The sequence below is a fragment of the Nicotiana attenuata genome, unplaced genomic scaffold, assembly GCF_001879085.1.
Source record: "Nicotiana attenuata strain UT unplaced genomic scaffold, NIATTr2, whole genome shotgun sequence".
NCBI classification, from domain to species: Eukaryota; Viridiplantae; Streptophyta; class Magnoliopsida; order Solanales; family Solanaceae; genus Nicotiana; species Nicotiana attenuata.
Window position 1 is genome coordinate 344,834 of NW_017670824.1, and position 21,569 is coordinate 366,402.

The 21,569-nt window shown below is 39.4% G+C and overlaps 1 protein-coding gene across 1 annotated transcript; it reads left to right on the forward strand.

Annotated features, from left to right (window-relative positions):
- Positions 1-8,854: 8,854 nt before the first annotated feature.
- On the forward strand, positions 8,855-19,473 carry LOC109243686 (probable leucine-rich repeat receptor-like protein kinase At5g49770). Its single transcript, XM_019410656.1, has 20 exons — positions 8,855-9,153; positions 9,238-9,450; positions 10,505-10,625; positions 10,714-10,785; positions 11,233-11,307; positions 11,394-11,465; positions 12,002-12,163; positions 12,252-12,326; positions 12,600-12,671; positions 12,765-12,836; positions 12,951-13,019; positions 13,217-13,291; positions 14,286-14,357; positions 14,523-14,654; positions 14,741-15,213; positions 15,332-15,481; positions 15,576-15,709; positions 17,417-17,636; positions 18,188-18,420; positions 18,893-19,473. The coding sequence occupies exons 2-20, from the start codon at positions 9,360-9,362 to the stop codon at positions 19,385-19,387; spliced, it is 2,865 nt and encodes a 954-aa protein (XP_019266201.1). The 5' UTR covers positions 8,855-9,153; positions 9,238-9,359; the 3' UTR covers positions 19,388-19,473.
- The last annotated feature ends 2,096 nt before the right edge of the window (positions 19,474-21,569 follow it).

The window sequence follows — 21,569 nt, forward strand, 5'->3', positions numbered from 1 at the left end:
AGGCGGCCTGATAAAGCTGCAACGCCGATCCACGAAATCTCTTTTCTCTAGTATCGATGAGGACAAGGACCGATGATGGATGAGCCGGTTTGTCCGAATTAAGACCTCCGACCTGATTCCTGCTGAGAGGATGCTATTCCCGAGGAATGGAACATGAAACGTAAGTACAGGTTTATCGATAGTGACTTTATATTCTGCTTTCCCTACTCTTTCTCGACCTCATCCTTTTCTCGAACTAATCCTTCTCCGATGGTGTAGCTGTTGCTTGGTTTTTCGGTGCGATCCCATACCTCGGGTCCAAAAACTGGCCTCTACTTCTTCATACGCAGAGAGCAACTGGCATGACCTGGCCAAAGGTCGTTGGGAGGCTAAAAACCATGGTGAGTCTTCTTGTTTGTATACTTATGTTTCTTAGCGAAATACTTACTTTATCTTTATGCAGGCCTCGAAGATGCCGTTGCTATCGGCCGCCCTCGCCCGGTGAAGAGGAAATCCCAAAGTCCTCCAAGGAAAAGAAAAGAAATAGGGGATCGCCTGCAAATTCCCCGAAGCCAAAGAAAATCAAGGCTCGAAAGCCTAAGGACAATACCGTGGACCTGTCTCCAGAAATAACCCAATGCTTTCGGGATGAGGAAGAGGGGGAAGATGCCTGTTGGTAGTTCGGAAAAGAGGAAGCACTGGCGCTTCGAAGACCGCTGAACTGATGGTGATACGGCTCACTCTCGAACCAAAGAAATCTCTGAGGGGAGTTCGAGCAAAGTCCCTAAGCCATCGGGCAGCAAAAGAGCACCTCATCTTGGAGGTCATTTGGAGGGCGAGACCGAGGGGCTCGGTTCCGAGGCTCTCCAAAGAGCAGAGCATGTCCCTAGTGGATCACTTGGGGTAATCAATATGGATGAATCGCCGCCTGGTCCTGAGTTCTCCGAGGGGCAATTTCGGGATGCCCGAAGCATGAGAACTCTCGACGTGGGAGTGAGCCACGAGGGGAATGATATCTTTCGAGAGTGCCTTGCAGGGGTCGAAGATAGTCCCGACCCAGATGCCTTATTTATTTTTGATGAGGCCCAGCGGCTTTTCAAACAAGTAATTTTCTGCCCTTAATATTATGCTTGCGCTTTATTTTTGTTGTTCTGAGTCTAACTTTTTCCCTTTTGTGAAGGCTGTGACGCTCCATCGAGAAGCGTTTTCCAAGTCTCGAACCGAGCTTTCTCGGTGTGAGGCCGAGCTCAAGAAGCTCGCAGAAGAGAGGGATGGCCTTAAGCGCCTTTATGTTCATAAAGAGGAGGAAACCAGGGGTCTTGGAGTTGAGTTGGCGAAGGCTCATCGAGAATAGACCGAGCTTATTAAAAAGGTAATATACCCTTTAAGGATGTGTTATGCATTTATCCGATCAAGTGACTAACACTTCAACTTTGCAGGCCCAGCAGAAGGGCGAGCTGGTGGAGCAGCTTCGAGAGGAGCTCAAGATGAAGGATGCCGAGACCATGGGATAGAAGCAATGTATGGACAGTCTCGCCTCCGAGAAAGATACTCTTCGGGAGCAGCTGAATTCAATTGAACGCCAGCTTCAAAGTGTGAAGGAGGAAAGCCTGGCCTGAAGCAGCAAAATTGAGGAACTCGAAGCTAAATCCGCTGCTGAGCTTGCAAAGGCCAAATCTGATGCTGAGGCATTTGTGTCTTCTTACCGAGCTGATGCTGAAGCCGCTAACATTCGGGCACAGGAGATCTCCACTGCGGCCAAAGTTAAGTTATCATATGCTCTAGACCATGCCAAGCGACAGTCTCGGGGAGAAACCCTCGAGGAGGTGCACGCTCGTGGCTTTGACCTCTCGGCCGATATTGAAGAAGCAAAGACGTTGGAGGAAGAGGCTGCCGCTTTGCTCTCTGGTGACGAGGATTCTGCTAGTGGCTCCGAGAGCGGAGGGGATAAAGATGAAGTCCCCGAGGGGGGAGGTTCCTGAAGACGCGGCTCTCGAGGATGTGGCTTCCGGAGATGTAGTTCTCGAGGATGTAGCCCCGAAGTAGATTAGGTTCCTTTATTTTGTTTTTGTACAAGGGCCCCTTGTGGGTATTGTAAATATCTTTTGTAATCATCTCTTATAAATATAAAGAAACTCTTTGCTTCATCTTCAATTTGTGTTGAATTCCGTTTTATTTTCATTTGAAAATTTTTGATGTTGTAACTCTAATGATCAGTCGAATATTGGCTCGGACTCAGAGTATAATAAACCCTTAGGTTTTTTATTGATCAATGGGCGATCTTTATGATAGAATACCTCTTAAGGTTTTTGTTAATCCTCGAGCTAAGCTTAAGTCCATTTGACGCGAGCTCGGGATGATGGGACTCTTAAGTCCGAGTTGAGTGAGAGTAAGTTCTCGAACTCCTCATGCTTCGGCCCTTAGGCTCCTTTATATTGGCCCTTAGGCTCTTTATGCTGGCCCTTAGGCTCTTTAAGTTGGGCCAATGTGGCCTCTAAAGCGGCTATACTTTTCCCCCTCTTTTCGGCTAAAAGACTTAGTGAAAATTTTTCTATGCCTTAGCATGTGTTTTTTTGTACCTGTTGGGTTTTCCGAAGGTTCGATCGATTGGAACCTTATTTGTAATTCGTTTGTGTAACGAGAATCGAATACCTCTTGAGGGTTTTTCGATGGCTGATGTTATCGAAGCCTTTAAATTATTCGAGGGCTGATTTTATCGAAGCCCTTTATCATTTGCTTTTGCCAAGGGTAGCCTGGTTTAACTGGTTTTTTCAGAGTGTTTGAAGGACTTTAATTTATGGCGGAAGTCGGACGTCTCCGAGCCGCATTATTTTTTCCGTAGCCTTTTTATATGACCGTAGCCTTTAATATGGCCGTAGCCTTTAGTATGGCCGTAGCCTTTAATATGGCCGTAGCCTTAGGGTATGTCTCTTTGACTTGTTTCCCGATAACCTTTCGAACCCCGAGTATGATGGCCTTGGCCTTTATATCGAGGGGATGCCTCTATGAGGTCTTATGAGTTTGAGTTTTCGTTGACTCGGATATGTTGACTGTCAATGACAGTCCCCGAGTATTCGGGTGCATTTGCGTTCTGGCTCTTGAGCTGTTTCCCATAGAATTATAAGTATGAAGCTCGTACAATAGTAGACTTCTTTGAGACACAAAGTGCTTTGATATAAAGAGAATGCTTATTTGAATAATTGATACATGCCTACATGTTTTGCCGTCGGGGCTCGACTATTCTACATGGACACGGTTCATCTGACCGTTTGGCCCATTACAAAGTTCTCCTATCGAGGTCCTCTTTGGCGTGAATTGTTATCCTCGAAAATATAACCTCCGAGGCTGATGCCCCCCAGTATTCGAGGTTGATTGAAAAGAAGTTTTGGATACTGTTGAGTTCTCCTTAGGTAGAACATAGTTGTTGCCTCGTTAAAAACCTCGCCAGTAAAACCCATTTGGGACAAAATACGATCTAAGGGAAAAAGAGTGCAACGCGTGCTTTAAAACCTAAGGTCTTCGTGTAGAAAAGTGTCTTTGATATCTTCTATCGATCACCTGCAATAGATTAGTTTCAAATTCAAATGGACAAAAGGAGAAAGTAGTACCTTAGCAATAGTATCGTTTAAGTAGTGATATGTTCCAATTGTTAGGCAGCTGTTCACCTTCATTGTGCTAAGTTTGTAAGATCCCTTACCGACAACTCCGAGGACTCGGTACGGTCCTTCCCAATTTGGGCTTAGTTTCCATTCATTCTAGTCTCGAGTGTTGAGGGTAACTTTTCGTAGAACTAAGTCCCCGATTCCAATGTGTCGAAGGTTGGTCCTTCTATTGTAGTAACTCTCGATTCTTTGCTTCTGCGCGGCCATCCGAACAAGTGCTGCCTCTCGTTTTTCATCTAATAGCCCGAGGCTAGTATTCATAGCCTCGTGATTTGATTCCTCCGATGCATGTCGAAACCTGGCGCTGGGTTCTCCGACCTCGACAGGGATAAGGGCCTCGGTTGTTCGATATGCCCAAAGGACCTCGGGTAGAACTTCTCTCCATTTTTCCTTTCATCGTCTAACCTTTTCTTTAGGTTTTGAATGATAGTTTTGTTTTTGGACTCGGTCTGTTCATTTCCAGTTGTGTGGTATGGTGTTGATAAGATCCTCTTTATTTTATGTGCTTCGAGGAACTCCGTTACCTTGCTGCCGACGAATTGCTTTCCATTGTCACATACAATCTTGGCAGGTATCCCGAACCGGCATATGATGTGGTCCCAAATGAAGTCAATAACTTCCTTTTCTCTAACCTTCTCGAAGGCCTGTGCTTCCACCCATTTACAAAAATAATCAGTCATAAACAAAATAAATTTAGCTTTAGCTGGGGCCGTTGGTAGAGGGCCGACTATGTCCATTCCCCATTTCATGAAAGGCCATGGGTATAGGACCGAGTGGAGTTGTTCTCCGAGCCGATGGATCATCGGTGAAAACCGTTGGCACTTATCACATTTTTTGACAAACTCCTTAGTATCTTTTTCCATGCTGTCCCAGTAATACCCTGCTCTAGTAATTTTGTGAATCAAAGATTCGGCGCCGGAGTGATTCCCACAAGTACCTTCGTGGATTTCTCGTAGAACATAATCGGTTTCCCCCAGCCCTAAACATACCGCCAATGGTCATCGAACGTTCTTCTGTACAATGTTCCATCTTCGTCTAATGTGAACCTAGCGGCCTTGGTACGTAAGGTCCTCGATTCTTTGTGGTCCGATGGGAGTTTTACATTTTTTAAATAATCGATATACTTATTCCTCCAGTTCCAAGTCAAGCTCATTGAATTTATCTCGGCATGCCCCTCTTCAACCACAGACCTCGATAACTGGACGACAGTCCCCGGGACGATATCATCTTCTGCAATCGAGGATCCCAAATTAGCAAGTGCATCGGCCTCGCTATTTTGTTCTCGAGGCACGTGATCCAGAGTCCATTCCTTGAAGCGGTGCAAAGTCACATGTAGCTTATCCAAGTACCGTTGCATCCTATCCTCTCGAACCTTTAAAACTTTTGTTTACTTGGTTTACCACTAACAGTGAATCGCACTTGGCTTCAATAACTTCTGCTCCCAAGCTCTTGGCTAGCTCGAGACCTGCAATCATGGCCTCATACTTGGCCTCTTTATTATCAACTACCACTACGTTGGCTAACCATTTGGGGTATTTTACCTCCCAAATAGGCCCTATTTTAAGAAGTTTGGTTACCTCGTCCTTTATGAATGCATGCTTCACCTCGGACTGGGGCCTCTTTTTTTGCTTTACCGATTTGAACCTGGGGTCGAGGCTTAACCGGTGTGTTGTGATTTCGGGTGGAATCCCTATCATATCTAAATGGGACCAAGCAAAGCAATCCATATTATCAATAAGAAATTGAATGAGTTTTTTCCTGAGTTTGGGGGTTAATCCCGTTCCTAGGTATACCTTTCTCTCGGGCATGTATTCGATCAGTATGACTTGCTCCAGTTCCTCGATAGTTGATTTGGTTGCATTGGACCCTTCGGGAACGACAAAGGTTCGAGGAGTAAGGAAATCCTCTTCTTCGTCTTCAAATTACCTGTTGCTCCGATTCCGTCGAGGCTGGGGGCGGTGACTGCTATTTAGCCGCCTGCTTACCTTTGGTGCTCGACTTCTCCGAGGTCGAAGGCTCTGGTATCGTCATCACTTCATTGACTACAAACATTTCCTTTGCAGCATGTTGCTCTCCGTAGACCGTTTTCACACCATCCTCTGTTGGGAACTTCATCATTTGATGAAGAGTTGAAGGTACCGCCCTCATGTTGTGTATCCATGGTCTCCTGAGGAGTGCATTATACCTCATGTCGCCTTCGATGACATGGAATTTTGTATCTTGTATGGTCTCGGCTACGTTTACTAGTAGGATTATCTCCCCCTTTGTTGTTTCGCTTGCCATGTTGAAGCCATTTAGGACCCGGGATGCAGGTACAATATGATCCCGTAGGCCGAGCTGTTCTATGACCCTCGATCTGATTATGTTTGCCGAGCTACCTGGATCCACTAGAACACGTTTAACTTGAATTTTATTTAAAAGAATAGAAATTACTAGGGCGTCGTTGTGCGGCTGAGATATGCCTTCTGCTTCCTCGTCATCGAATCATAGGACGTCCTCGGGCACATAGCTCCGAGTCTGTTTTTCTCTGGTGATCGACACCTTGGTGCGCTTGAATACGGGTCCTTGCAGGACATCGACACCGCCAACGATTATATGGATTACATGTTGTGGTTCTTCTTGCTCATTTTTTCTTGCATCTCTTTCCCTGAAGTGGTTCTTAGCTCGATCACTGAGAAATTCTCGAAGGTGACCCTCGTCGAACAACCGAGCTACCTCCTCCCTTAGCTGCCTGCAGTCTTCGGTTCTATGGCCATGTGTGCCATGATACTTACACATTAAGTTTGGATTCCTTTGAGAAGTATCGATTTGTATAGGCATGGGCCATCTGGTATCTTTGATTCTTCCAATAGCTAACACGATCCCTAATGCGTCTACACTGAAATTATACTCCGACAATCGAGGTGCCTCCGCGGGGTCGGTATGCTTGTTGAACCCATTCTTACTCATGAGTCCCCGAGAACTTTGACCTCGATCATTTCTCTGATCATTCCTAGGAGCGTTACGACCCGAGCCGTTGTTTCTCCGATCGACATACGACTGGTACCGTTCATTGTTTGACCTTGATTCCCTGTCCGTATCCCTCGGGGGCTTAGCTTCCAATCTGTTAGGATGAACTGAACTCGAGGGGGCTCCCAACTGGTCGTCCTCGACCCCGATCTTTGACTGATAACGATTATGCACGTCTGACCACGTCACACCTGGATACTCGATCAAATTCTGTTTTAATTGTCGAGACGCAATCGAACTTCTTTCATTCAAACCCTGCATAAAAGCTTGTACTGCCCAGTCATCCGAGACCGGTGGTAATTCCATTCGCTCCATCTGAAACCTAGACACGAACTCCCTCAACATCTCGTCGTTCCTTTGTTTTATCTTGAATACATCCGATTTCCTCGTTGCCACCTTTATGGCCCCGGCATGTGCTTTCACAAAGGCGTCTGCTAACATAGCAAACGAATCAATAGAGTTAGGAGGCAAGTTGTGATACCAAATCATGACTCCTTTCGACAAAGTTTCCCCAAATGTTTTCAACAACACGGACTCGATCTCATCATCATTCAGGTCGTTTCCTTTAATCCCACAAGTATACGAGGTAATATGCTCATTAGGGTCGGTTGTCTCGTTATATTTGGGTATATCGGGCATGCGAAACTTTTTAGGAATGGGCATCGGAGCCGCGCTTTGAGGGAATGGTTTTTGTATGAACTTTTTGGCATCTAAACCCTTCAAGACCGGGGGTTCCCCTGGTATTTGATCAACACGGGAGTTATAAGTCTCCACCTTCTTGTCATTGTCCTCAATCTTCTTTTCTTCGGATTCTATCCTCTTGGTGAGCTCTTCGAGCATTCTCATAATAGTGGGGTCAGTCCCCGAGCCATTTTCGTTTGACCTCTCTGGCGCCGGTTCAGTACGTAGAGTGTTTTCTGGTTCGGCTATACTCGAAGTTTTATTTTGACTCTGAAGTTGAGCGATGACAATCTGCCGAGCTTGCAGCATCTCGAATATCACTTGGAGGCTGACTCCCCCATCTGCTATACCTGGTCTTCCTTGGCCTCCGGATCAGGCTTCCTGTGTACACTTCCTCCGGGGTCTGCGCCTAAATCCGCGTTCAAAGCAATGTGCGAACTAACATCAACAGGTTCCACATTTAGCACTTCCCTAGGGTTTTATCGGTGGTACACCGACCCCTACATTGTTGTTTTCCCCATGAAATCCAAGACCTTCATTGTCATGAACATGTGCGTTTTGCGAGTTTGACATGTTTAATCCTGAGAATCAAAAATTCTTGACAAGAAAAAGAATAAAAATAATGTGTGTTATGAGAATCAATATTGAAATAATCACTATTATCTTTAGCCCCACGGTGGGCGCCAAACTGTTTACCTCGAAAATACGAGTAACAATTAAATTTGATTTGTGGTTTTAAAGATATGTGATTTAGTTCAATACCAATTGATGATCAAGAAGTCTAAAGTATAGATAAAAGAAATAAGCGAATCAAACCAATGTTACTTAAGCAGTATCGACCTCGAGCTCAGTGACCTCGAGATGAATCAAGAACAATAAAGCAAGAACAATAAAGTTAAAGGACAATTCTGATGAATAATGAGCGAAAAGTAGAGAGTATTTTTTGCCAATGATTAGATGATGTTTACAAATGATAGAGGCCCCCCTTTATATAATACGGGAGCCCTAAATAAGGTACATTTCTATTTACATTAAGGAATCTAATTGGGACAGTTGTATAACCATCTAGTGTGGATTTATACTAATTCGTACAAATCAATTCCGGGATTTACGCCATAATCTTGGGTACGTGGCGGGAATCTTGTCCTTCTTTAACAAACTCATAACGGCACTGTCGCAGAGTCGGTCATATTTGGCTCTGATGTTCCTCGAGCACTTAGGTCTTCGAGCCCCTTATTCTACCTTCGAACCCGAGCTTGGCTCCAATGTTTCTCGAGTACTTAGGTCCTCGATGCGACCTCTCGAGCCTATAGATCGGAGGCATAGGATTTTGACCGTATACAAATTTCACAAAATCTGATGAAACAACTTCTGACTCTTCGAATGTCAACCTTCGCCTTGGCGCCAGTTCTTGTTCTGCTTCTACTTTTTCTTCATGGGTACCCCACTTGTGACATTATTTTAAGGCCTCAGGCGGTCACTTTAGATATTTGATTATTCAACTGTTCTCATCTTATCTACCAAAAGTTTCAATCCTATATAGTAGAAGATGTCCTCTTTTCTCATTTGTCAGCAGATGAATCATCTTCTTTCCCATACGATTGTATAGCAAAAATAATGAAAAGATTTGTTTTCTTGCTTACATTTAACAACAATATTTCTTACTTGCACTCTTTAAATTCTTCCCCTTTATGATTAGTTATTTAAGGATGATGAAATCAGCAAATGACAAGGGGCTCGGATACTCGGTCAAAGTTCTTGATTCTTACCAAAAAACCTTCTTCTTGTTGGCTTGTTCTTATTGTTGGCTCAAGGAATCATTGTAATATACTGCAAACTCCTTATTTTATCTGTCCTGACTTAGTTTTCAATAGATTATCTTGGACTCATTCTTTTGTCCATGCAGAGTGAAAGTCAATGATAACTTGCTGGATATTAGGACGGCGTTGTTTACAAGGTTTGCACTGAGGTATAGGACTTTCCAACAAAAGCATTGGGATTTTGGATGTTCAAGCAAGGGCTTTTGCTATGATGGAAATGGGTTCAAGAAGCCAGGTCTTCCTCCTAATTTTTGCATCCCAAATTCTGGCTATACTGGGACAAACAAACAGCAATGATGGTAAGGCTTTTATCCATTTTATCAGACTACTTGATATGCACTTTCTTCTTTTTCATGGTTATTATCCACTTCACTGTAAACTGGTGAAGGGTTTCAGGTTTGGTAGTTATTGAGTCTATAACCTAGAATTAATAGCTAAACTTGAGTATATTCGAAGTTGCTAACTGCTCAAAAGTACAAACAGCTGAATTGTTTGTGCAGTACTAGGGACTCATGGAATAGAAACAAGGAACTTTCATACTCCATCCTGCATCATGGTTTATTCCATTTACTTTCTTCAATGCCCCCATTTGTAGGGGATGAACTTTGATTTGACTATTTAGTTCAGTTTGTATTTAAGCTTGTGTTTGAAGGACTAATTCACCTGAGAAAGTATGAAGTGCCTATGATCCGCAGCCAATAGTTCTTGCTGATTGCCACTGTTGGCACTGTTTTGTGATTGATTACTATATGCATGCTAGTGGAAGATAGTATAAGGAAAAAGAAACCAAAATAAAGCAACAGGAAGGGGTAAAACTGAGTTATTACAAAACGATAAATAAGAGAACATAGTTGTTCTTTAGCATCATTGAAGACTGAATGATGTATTTACAACAGAATTCCTAGTGCAGTTGTAGGGTGAAATGTTAGACAACATTTTTCATTCAAAATTAAGCACATTTAAGAGGGTATTCAGAGTGGTGTTTTCTTTACCGGGATCTCTTTCTGCCTTTACCCCCAATTTACAACATACGAAAAAAAAGTTGAAATATTCTCTTCTGGTAGTTTGGTTGAGCAAATTACTAGTCAGTCATAAAGATACTCAAAGTTAGCAATGCAGATGTAGAGTTTAGGTTAGCTACACTGGAACAAGCTGCTATACTGTCTAGCTTGTTTTTTTCTTTTTCTTTTATCAGTTGAATAAATGGATTGGAGTACTTGTAAAATTATTTTGCTTAAAAGGTTTTGTGCTTTTCTTAACTTGAGTTTTAAGAGTAAATTAGTAGTATGTGAAATATCTACCTCTTTAATAGTACAGCCGTAGAAGCCATTTAGAATTCCTTTCATTGTGCAGCCACTGCACTATTTGCTCTCAAATCTAGCTGGAATAACTTGCCACCAAACTGGGAGGGGTCAGATCCTTGCGGTAGCAGCTGGGAAGGAATTATCTGTAATGATTCGCGCGTAACCTCGATGTATATCCTTGATATTTGCAATTTCTGATTGTTCTGTAGTTCGTCTATCTTCCCTTCCTCATAGTTATTTTTAACTTTACATCCACAGAAAGTTATCAGGCATGGGCTTGGAAAGCAATCAGTTTGGAGATCTTTCATCATTAACTGCATTGCAGATTTTGTACGTCTTTTATTTCTATATTTCTATCTTGATTCTTCAGATATCGACGATAAGATTCTGAAATCATCTTTATAATTCTTTCTCCAACTGTCATCTGAAGCAAAACTGTAGTTTCAAGTAAAATTCATTAAGAATTCCGCAGATAGTGCTAAAAAACAAACAAGTGCAATATCCATGTCTTTATCTTTGCTAATTATATAATTCTAGCCTCATCCCTTCCTCATCACAAACTGATTTTTGTAAGTATTTGTAAGGAGTATACACATCATATGGAAGATAAAAAAAATTTCTCAACTAAAAGGAATAAGTTTTGCCATTTGGATTAGAAGATGTCCACTGCTTGAACATACTCTTTAATTAGTTTCTAACCCTCCTCTTACCCCAAATTATTAACCTATTCAAACGGTTTATCACTTTGCTTTGTTCATTGTAACGAATTTGGTGTAGGGACCTCTCGAATAATGTTGGACTGAAAGGAACTCTTCCATCATCAATTGGAAATTTGAAGAATTTGACAACCTTGTAAGAAAATCTAAATGGCGACTCAAGTATATCCTACGCAACTTATAGTGTCAATCCTGACTTCAGAAGCTGGTCATTTTATGCAGAATCTTAGTTGGTTGCAGCTTCTTTGGTCCAATTCCAGAATCAATTGGTTCTCTGCAGCAGCTAGTCTTTATGTAAGGATTTACATTTCCAGTTTATTCATTTGTTCACCTGAAGTTTTAATCATTAATATCTTCCTCTTTACTAACCCGAGTTCACTTGTGTTTCTTCAGCTATGGCAACTGAGTTATTATTCATGCATTAAGTACAACTTTGGTTAACAAATTTCTTTTGCTTTTCCTATCAATGTTGGTATACTTTTGTCCCAATCGAATTAGGTTCAGTTCATGGGAAGGGTGAATTAAACCTTATTAAGATTGGCTTTGCTTCAAAAACAAAAGGTTGCCTATGGAGAGTCGGTTATAAAGCAGAGATTTAAAATTTAACATTGTAAGACGTCCTGCCTAGATTATAGTTTGAATGTGCCGGAGGGGGATTCAGTAAATTCAAGTGACAAACATAAGCAGATTACAAAGAGGGAGGAGTCTTCTATTTCTTATTAACTTAAGATTGACGTACATTCTTCATCTTTGTTAAGAGTCTTTGGTATATCTTCTTTTTAGCAGTCAGCTTCGTGTGGACTTAGTTTCTTGTCTTAATTTTTTCACAGATCTCTAACTTCTAATAGCTTCACTGGGCCAATTCCACCATCAATTGGCAATTTATCTAAGTTGTCATGGCTTGATCTTAGTGACAATAAACTTAGTGGTACCATCCCAGTCTCAAAGGGCTCAACACCTGGTTTGGATTGGCTAGTTAATACCAGACACCTGTATGTAGCCTCTCTACAAGATATAACTTTTTCGTTTGTCTTTCTCTCTTCCTTAATAGTTGTGTAAAGTTTTATTCGTTGCTTGCAGTCACTTGTCGAAAAATCAGCTCTCTGGCCGTATTCAATCTCAACTCTTCAGTCCAAACATGAAGCTGATACATGTGTGAGTATGTAGGCAGGTTAAGTGTATATTTCATTTTAGCAAACCAATATATCTAGTTAACTTGATTTACTTAAGTTCGTTAAATCTTTTGAGGAAATGGTTAATGATACATAAACCTTTATCACTTCTAAGCTGATCAGAAAGTTGTAAGAATGTATGTTTTTGCTTCTTTCGTTGTGTCCTTTGGCCGCTGGGAACAATGCATAAGAAACTGCCAGGACACAAGTGTTTTTTCTCTAGATCACTGATGATATTGGTTTTTCTATTGATTAGGATTTTAGATCACAACCAACTGATGGGAGAAATTCCAGAGAGTCTGGGAAGTCTGCAGAACTTAGAAATTTTGTGAGTTCCTTGTGATGCCAGTGATATTTGCTCGTGTACTTTCTGCCCTGAAGTCTGAGTTTATTTTCATTATATTTCTTGTCATGGCTACAGGCGGCTGGACTGGAACTCCCTCAGTGGATCTGTCCCTTCCAACCTCACCAACATTACAAGTCTCAATGAGCTGTATGCACTCAACAGAGGAGACACCTAATCTATTTCTGCTTATCCATTGACGTAGATTTAGCATGCCATTAGTATTTTATTTCGATAATGACTCTTTTTCTAATATTGTTTCAGGTATTTATCCAGTAACAATCTCAATGGATCAATTCCTGACCTTACAGGAATGAACTTGCTAACCTATGTGTAAGTTGGTGTTTAGGTTCTATATCTGTGAAATATATACTAATTCTTGTCGAAAGTTGGTAAACTTCTGTTGTGACAGATTCTAAAGTTCTAATCAAAGAAATTCTTTATTCTATTTATGAGTGACTCCTTTTGGCAAGGATGTGATATCCTATGATGATCCATTTACTATATTATTTTATTCCTATTGTCTGCAGGGGCATGAGTAATAATAGTTTCAATGCATCAGGCATCCCACAATGGTTAACAAGCCTCCCACAGTTGAAAACAATGTATTTTTCTCTCACCTCTCTCCAATGTGCACACACACAAACAGAGTTGAATCAAGTAGTACCCTGAGATTGGATAACATACAAACTTTCCTTCTCTAATGTGCCTACCAAGGAACCTAGTCCTGCTTTGGACTAGCACAGGCATGCTTAACTGCAATTGACTGGCACAGAGCTCTTAGGAAACTGGATGGAAAATTGTATTCTGGTCTTACTTTGCTTTACTTGCATACATTTGACTTGGTGCTCGCTTGTTGGAAGATTTGCCCGCTCTGAAGTGAAGTCTTGTGGAATGGCCTATATAGAAGCTAGAAGTATCTAGCCTAGTAGTAGTCACCCTAACAAAATCCTCACAACAACGTATAATTTCTTATGAGTTGATTCTTAAGTAGGGAACTTAGCCCACCCGCCCACCTACTAGCCAGAGAGGTTGACAGTAAGTTTAAGCTCATCCAGAAGCTCGAGGAGCTCCCTTCATTTGCTTCATGGGAGCCGCACAGCACATAGCTGGAATTCAGAGGGCCCATTTAACCCTTCTCTTTTTTCCTTTTCTTTGCTGGTGCAAAGAAACAACAATAGGTTCCAGGATATGCTATTCCAAAATACAACTTTTTCTCTACGAGCCATTTATTAGAATTGGAGAAACAAAAGCATATCGAGAAGATGAACTTTTTTTCTTACATTATCTTCATGTATTTTATGGTTAAACTGACTCACCTTTGGCATTCAAATCTCGAGTATTTTTGCTACTGTTTTAGATTGTTTTGGTAGCACTCTTTGTTTATGCATCCATTGAGGAAATCTAAATTGTAAATGTAAGCATAAACACTACTAGTCTACAAATCCTGTAAGGGAGGAGCTGGCCGTTAAGCTGCATATATCCAAATCTAAGGATAGTTCAAACAAGAAAACTACTTTGTGTGCTTCCTCATTTGAGTTGCCTTAATTTTGATCTCTGGGGTTATTTGCTGCTAATCATTGGTGGACATTGTAACAGATATATGGAGGACACAGCACTGCAAGAACAAATCCCTGTTGATTTATTTAGCCTTCCTAACTTGGAGACTATGTAAGTTTGAACTTGTTCCCTAATAACGCTAGATTTAGTCAGGGCAAGTTAACTCATTACAATCAGTGTAACATATATTTTTCTTACAACTCGGCCTTCCGATCTACAATACTCTCTTAAAGCACATTTGTTTTATTTGACGACCATTTGCTTTCATATTTGCAGAGGATTAGCCAACAACAATCTCAGTGGAACATTGGACATTGGGACCAGATATGGGAACAATTTAACACTTGATTTACGAAATAATTCTATCAAGGACTTCACTCAGAAAACAGAATACAATATGAATATATCGTGAGCAAATTACTTCTCTGTTATTAACCCTTTTATTTGAGCACATTCTTCTGTCTTGGGGGATCATGTTATATTATTTTTTGCAGGCTTTCTGGCAACCCTATTTGTGATGGAACAGGAGCAACAGCCAAATACTGTTCAGTTCAGATTTCCAATAATTCCTTCTCCTCATCTCTGAGTTGTCCAGAAATGTCTTGCAGTTCAGACAAAACACTAAGTCCTACATGCAAATGTTCATATCCATTCACTGGGACACTGCATTTCTTTTCCTTGTCCTTCTCAAATTTAGAGAACTCGAGCTACTTTTCAACCCTTGCTGGCTCTATGATGTCTACCTTTTTGTCCAATGGGCTTCCTGTGGATTCAGTTTCTCTAAGTGATCCAGCGGTTGATGTTTATTCATATCTTCAAATTGAAGCACAAATCTTTCCTTCAACACAGAATAGTTTCAATCGAACATCAATTTCTTCCATTGGTTTCCTGCTTAACCGGAATCCTTTCCAACTCCAATATTTTGGACCCTTCTTCTTTACTTCTGAAAGCTATTGTTGCTTTGCAGGTAAATGAACATGGTTTAAATTTTTTTTATCTTTTGGCTCTTCTTTTTCTCAAATTCTTTCCTGGACAGATTTGCAATTTTTATTTAGTTTAACAAGTTTGTACATTTTCTAATTTAGACAAAATGAAGAAGTCATCACATACTGGCATCATTGTTGGAGCATCGGTTGGTGGTGCAGTGCTTGTTCTTTTAACACTTTGTGCTGGTCTTTATGCTTTTCACCAGAGAAAAATAGCAAAAAGAGCTGGTCATAGCAGTAATCCTTTTGGTAGTTCTTAGATCCGGGCACTTCTGTTACATTGTTGTTTTAACTTTTAAGTGGTTTTTTTTAATCTCCCAATGGTGTCTTCATGTGAATACAGAAACTTGGGACCGTGATAAGAGTGGTGCTGTGCCACAACTTAAAGGAGCGAGATGGTTCTCATTTGAAGAGATCAGGAAGTGCACAAACAATTTTTCAGAATCTAACTGCATTGGATCTGGGGGCTATGGGAAGGTTTACAAGTTCTCTTCTTTTTTTCCCTGCTTTAAAGTTCAGCACATATTTTAGTGTATATAGTGGCATAAATTCACTTTAACTACCATTTTAAAATGCAAAGAAGGTCATAGACTCTTGACCTGTTTGATCTTTGCTCCAACTTTCAACTAAACATGTAGATTGCTTAGACACTAAATTAGGATAATTAGACGTAGAAAACATCTGCTACACAGCAAGGAGCAGGTGATGAGGAAAATTTCTTGAATGCGATAGTTATATGTCAATATGACATTAACATCTTGCATGTGGGATTGCAGACTTCTACAGATTCCGCATATTTCAAAGAAAAGTACGGCTTGCCTATATGGAGAAATATTGGTGGTGGCTTAAAGTGATTGAAGTGATCTCAACAACTAACTACTTATATCTTTTCCAATTTAAAAGTATTTCCTCATTTTTCCACCTCTAGCCACGATTATGAACTGAACTAGTCTAAGATTCATTATACAGTTTTTCATCATCAAAAAGAGTTATTCAGCCGCGAGGATGTTGCAAACTCAAAATTAATGATCACTGCAAGGTAGTATTTCTTGGTGTATGAAAAGCCAAAGGCAATAAGGATATTAGTCTCTTGGTTCATTGGTTTATTCTGTGGTTGGTTTCAACTGCTGAAATAGTTATTTTCTAGACCTAAATAATTAGCCCAAGTATGTTGTTGTTAGCACCAATATTTTAAAAGGCGTTTTCGGGGTGAGCCTCAGGGCGAGGCGCATCGAGGCGATGGTGTGGGGCGAAAGTTTCAAGAGGCGTACGCCCAGCAATTCAGGGCGTTGAGGCGCATTTTTGTATTTAGGTGTAAGCCCAAGAGACTTTTTCAAATTAAAACAAAATTTGCTCAATAAGTCCTTCATAATACCCAAATTCTCAAAATTCAGCTTGTAATTACTCAAAAGTTTTAAAAAGGAACTGAAACATTAAATCTAAAAGTCAAGACTTCTTTTATTGATAGAAACCCTAATTTATGGTCTTTCTCAATTCTTTATCTTGTCTGCTAGTCTGTTACTATCTCCCAAAAGCAACGAATAGTCAATTTTTTCTTTTTGTAAACATAAAGAGAACTCTATTCTCCTTCATAGCAGCAAGTTCAAAGCTCAAATTGCAGGTTAGTCATCTTTTTTGTTCCTCCATGTAGAAAACTTTATTCTTTAACTCAAGTTACTTGTGCTTGGAAGTAGCATATATGAATTGTTTTGACTAGTTTTTTTGTGGGGATGGAGCACATCTATATATATTTTTCACATACTGATAGTTTTCTTCAATTTTTATTCAATATTACCTATTTATAAATATTTACTGTAATTATATTATTTTATAAAATATTGAAAATTAAATACTTACCCTGGGGGCTTAAGCCCCGTGCCTGGGGCTTAATATGTAAAACGCCTCGCCTTATGCCCACACCTTTTAAAATACTGGTTAGCACCCACCTATATGATTTACCCCTGTGTCGTTTTCGTTATTCAGCAGCAATTTAGGAGCTACAAGGCATTTCTAAAATATTGAAATTCACTAATAGCTAACGTTCAGTCATCTAGGATTATATCTTGATCGTTCTTCATGACTGACATATGCATTTCATGGTACAACACTGCATCTTTCACCCTCGTTTTGCTTTTTCTCGTAGCATGTCAAATTTGTCCAGATTGATACATGTAACATCAACAGGTCTACAAAGGAACTCTTACTGCTGGGGAGGTAGTTGCAATTAAAAGAGCACAACATGGATCAATGCAGGGGGCATTTGAGTTCAAAACAGAGATTGAACTATTGTCAAGGATTCATCATAAGAATGTTGTAAAACTGGTTGGATTTTGTTATGAGCAAGGCGAGCAAATGCTGGTCTATGAGTACATTTCAAAGGGTACACTAAGGGAAAGTCTCTCAGGTAATTCTTCTCCTTTTCTTAATGACCTTCAAAGAATATTTATCCCTTCCTTCATCATTTCATATGTTTGCTTCAGAGGAACAGATGCAAAGTCCAGACTAATCTGGCAAATAAGAAAGATAAAGTAATATTTCTTCACTGAAACAATACTGATCTGTCTGGTGAACTGTCCTGTTCATACAGTGTAAAGTGTTTCAATTATCTTTGTGTAAAATTGGATTCATTATATTGCTTCAGCTCCTTTATTTGACCTGTTACTGTATATGGATATTCAGCCATTCTCCTCCAAGAATATTTCCAACCAAAACTCTCTCCATCACTATCATGATTCATGGATTTTCTCCTAGTCACGAATAAAATGGGCACTCAAATATGTGATTGTTGTAGGATATGCTAGAGATTCCTAAGTTTTCTAGCCCTCTCTAGCAAAGTTGTAATTAAATATCTCTAGTACAATATCAAAAATGTGTACAGGAAAGTATATAGGACAGATTTTGGGCATATATACAAGTTTAATTTGGTAATTCTTAATCTGCATATGGCTCTTGCAGCCAAGCCAAAATTCCAATTGGATTGGACAAGGAGACTTAGGATAGCCCTTGATGCTGCTAGAGGTTTGGCTTACTTGCATGAGCTTGCAGATCCTCCCATAATACACCGGGATGTTAAGTCGAATAACATCTTGTTGGATGACCATTTAACTGCTAAAGTTGCTGATTTTGGCCTATCACTTCTGAAAGACGATGACAAGGGACATGTCACCACTCAAGTCAAAGGTACATTGGTGAGTATTACAACCTCAAACTTTAGTGGATCATTTTGAGATGCATTACAATTATTATATATTTGTCTATGTTAAACCATAAAATTTGAAGGCGTTTGGATAGCACAAAAGCTAATTTTCCTGACCATGAATGACTGAACAACATGAAGAAAGATCATTTCGAATCCAATAAAAGATTAGTCACTACATGTTATTCATTGTCAACAACCCAGTATAATCCCACAAGTAGAGTCTGGAGAGGGTAGTGTGTACGCAGACCTTACCTTACCCTGCCGGGAGGGGGTAGTGAGGCTATTTCTGATAGACCCTCGGCTTAAGAAGATGAAAAGAAACAATAGAACAGTAACAACATGTTATTCATTGTTTAACGTGGTGATATATGCAAATCTTGATTTCAAAAAACATTTGTAATTCCATAATGCACCATCCATACTGTTTCGAAATCCCATTTTCTAAGAAGCTTCCTACGTAGGGGTACTTGGATCCTGAATATTACATGAGCCAACAGTTGACCGAAAAAAGTGATGTATATAGCTATGGAGTGGTGTTGCTTGAGCTGATAACTGCAAGAGCTCCAATAGAACGCGGAAAACACATTGTGAGACTGGTTGCAGAGACCAGATATGATTCAAAAGATAACAGCAGACTCTACCAATTAATAGATGCAAGAATAGGTCCAGGTTCAAAACTCGAAGGCGTTGATAGACTATTTACATTGGGAATGAGATGTGTTAATGAATCCGGGGCCGAGAGGCCTTCCATGGGTGAGGTTGTGAAAGAAATTGAGAATATCATTGAACTGGCCAGCTTGACCAAGTATACAGATGAAGCCCTCACTTCAACTAGCTTTGAGGACACAACTCAAGTCAGTCTTGACGATTTTTATAATGACAAGGCTTTTGATTATAGTGGTAAATTTCCTTCTGTTGGCGTGCAGAACACCACTGGAAGTTACTACTGCGTATAACTGTGATAGACATTTCTTTGTTATATTTAATATAACTATGAATCACATTTGTTTGTTTGTTTGCTACTATTAATTTTTCTGTTTTATATTTGAAGTCAAAGTTACGTATGGCTTCTTGAGATTAAGGGATCTTTGTATCTCAATATTTGATGCAAAAAGAAGTTGGATCATAGCGTAATACAGGACTACAGATGAGTTGTGTAACTCAAAACCTGGAGCTGTAACAAATCCAGAGTTCTCTTGTTACACTGACCTTTGCAGCTATGTCAACAAGTGCAAACAATTTAGGACCTTTAGGTCTTTGACATGAGGATTGTTTTTTATCATTGCATAATTAGTTACAAGAAATTTACTAAAATCATTCAATTTCATCAAGGATTAAATGTGCATGAGGTTTTGGCTTGTAACACACCTCCCATATGGTTTTGATATTAGGAAAACGTCAATTGTTTCAAATTTTACGGTATAAGCTCTATTTTCATAACGATGGTATCTGAGCCAGCTTGCGTACGCCTCCACTAATCCACCGGTTACGTATCTGCTAGGCTGCTACCACCACCAGCTTGGGCTGTACAATGTAACTTTGCTCACCAAATCTTAGGCAAATTTAAAAATCACCATAGCTCAGGTACAAAGTAATTATGTTCACTAAAACTTACTTAGATTCGAAGAAATTGCCTAACATTTTTTTGCCTATGTTGGGAGTTAAATCCTGGTCCTCCATGGTCCATCACAGCTTCATATACTGCCAGGCAACACCCTTAAATGCTTATGTTAAAACTATATTTTGTTTTAATATATAAGGAGACGAACCTTTGTGTGAACAAATTTTGTTTCGTTTTTCATCTTATGTAACAAACTACATTTTCTTATTTTATAGATAAAATGACTACATATACAGACTAATTTGATCTAAGAAGAGAATCAAATGGGGAAACTTAAAGCAGGCTTTCTTGAACAGAACCTAGAAACAGCAGCTTGTACGAGGAAAAATATAGAGTAGCTATAGTAAAAAAAGGGTTGGAGAAAGAAAAGAAATATTTACACTTTAAGGGAAATTAGGTAAGGGATGATTCAACAGTATTTGAAATTATAGTGAAGTAATGTGTTACAAGCAACAACCTAAGAGGAGGTTCTTGTAAATACGTTTTTTCCTTGAAATAATAATTTAATTTAATTTAATAAATTTCAATTAATTGTTGCCTTTAAAGTTTCGTTTAATTTAGACAGAACTATGGGGAAGTCAAACTTTATTGTATTTTTAATGAAAATTGTCCAGCTTTGAAGATAAAGTTGACTTTTTTTGTTTTTGTTGAAGAAATAAACTTTTTTCAAACTAATAGCCTATCTGGCTAAACTTTTGGGATAATTAAAGTGTATATATTTTTTTTTTAAAGGCTATATTTTGGGGAATGAAGATGTTTGACCAAATTTTTGAGAAAAAAGAAGTGATCATGTGTAGTAGCAGGAATGTAAAATATGAGGACACACATCCCTTAACTTTATTTTTTCTTTTCATGAAATAAAAGATTTACATTAAGCCAAGAAACTGGACAACTGACCACAAGAGTTACGAATAATATCAGAAAACCAATTTGCCTAACTAGGTTCGGCCATCCAAAAGACATTACATATTCTTTCTATGGTTATCCCTAATTTGAGGGTGGTTCCAACGTTCAATCCCAATCCCATCTCTATATTGATTCATCAATTTTAATCAATTAGTTTTAAGGTACGCGTGTATCCCTTTTCAATGAATAAGTTTTTTTTTTAATTACTTTTTAAAAATTAATTAAAAAATTATGTTTGAATTATAAAATAAAAGTGTAAGCTCCTGAAACTGATGAAAGGAAAAAACATTGTTTAATAGAAATTCTCAACCATCATTTTATATATTCAGCTAAATTTTGTAACAATTTTATAATTTTTCATTTTAGAAGTTTGAATCTTATGTCTTCTCAATATTAGGTTTTAGTTACTAAAATAAGAATGAATTAAGGTGTATCATTTACGTGACCTTTTTGAAACGCGTGTGGGCAAAAAGTCCATTTCCAAAAAATTAAAATTTAATAAGACAAATAAAAATTACTGAAGAAATATAGTCACTTAATTGATTTAATAATTTACGAAAAGTTATTGAATTCGCCTATTTTTAAAGTTCCCATCATACTTTGCATGTGGA

Coding starts and splice junctions, on each gene's coding strand:
- LOC109243686 (XM_019410656.1), top strand. CDS start 9,360: ATGATGGAAATGGGTTCAAGAAGCCAGGTCTTCCTCCTAATTTTTGCA. Junction 13,292..14,285: donor CTCCCACAGTTGAAAACAAT/GTATTTTTCTCT, acceptor ACATTGTAACAG/ATATATGGAGGACACAGCAC. Junction 17,637..18,187: donor ACTAAGGGAAAGTCTCTCAG/GTAATTCTTCTC, acceptor TGGCTCTTGCAG/CCAAGCCAAAATTCCAATTG.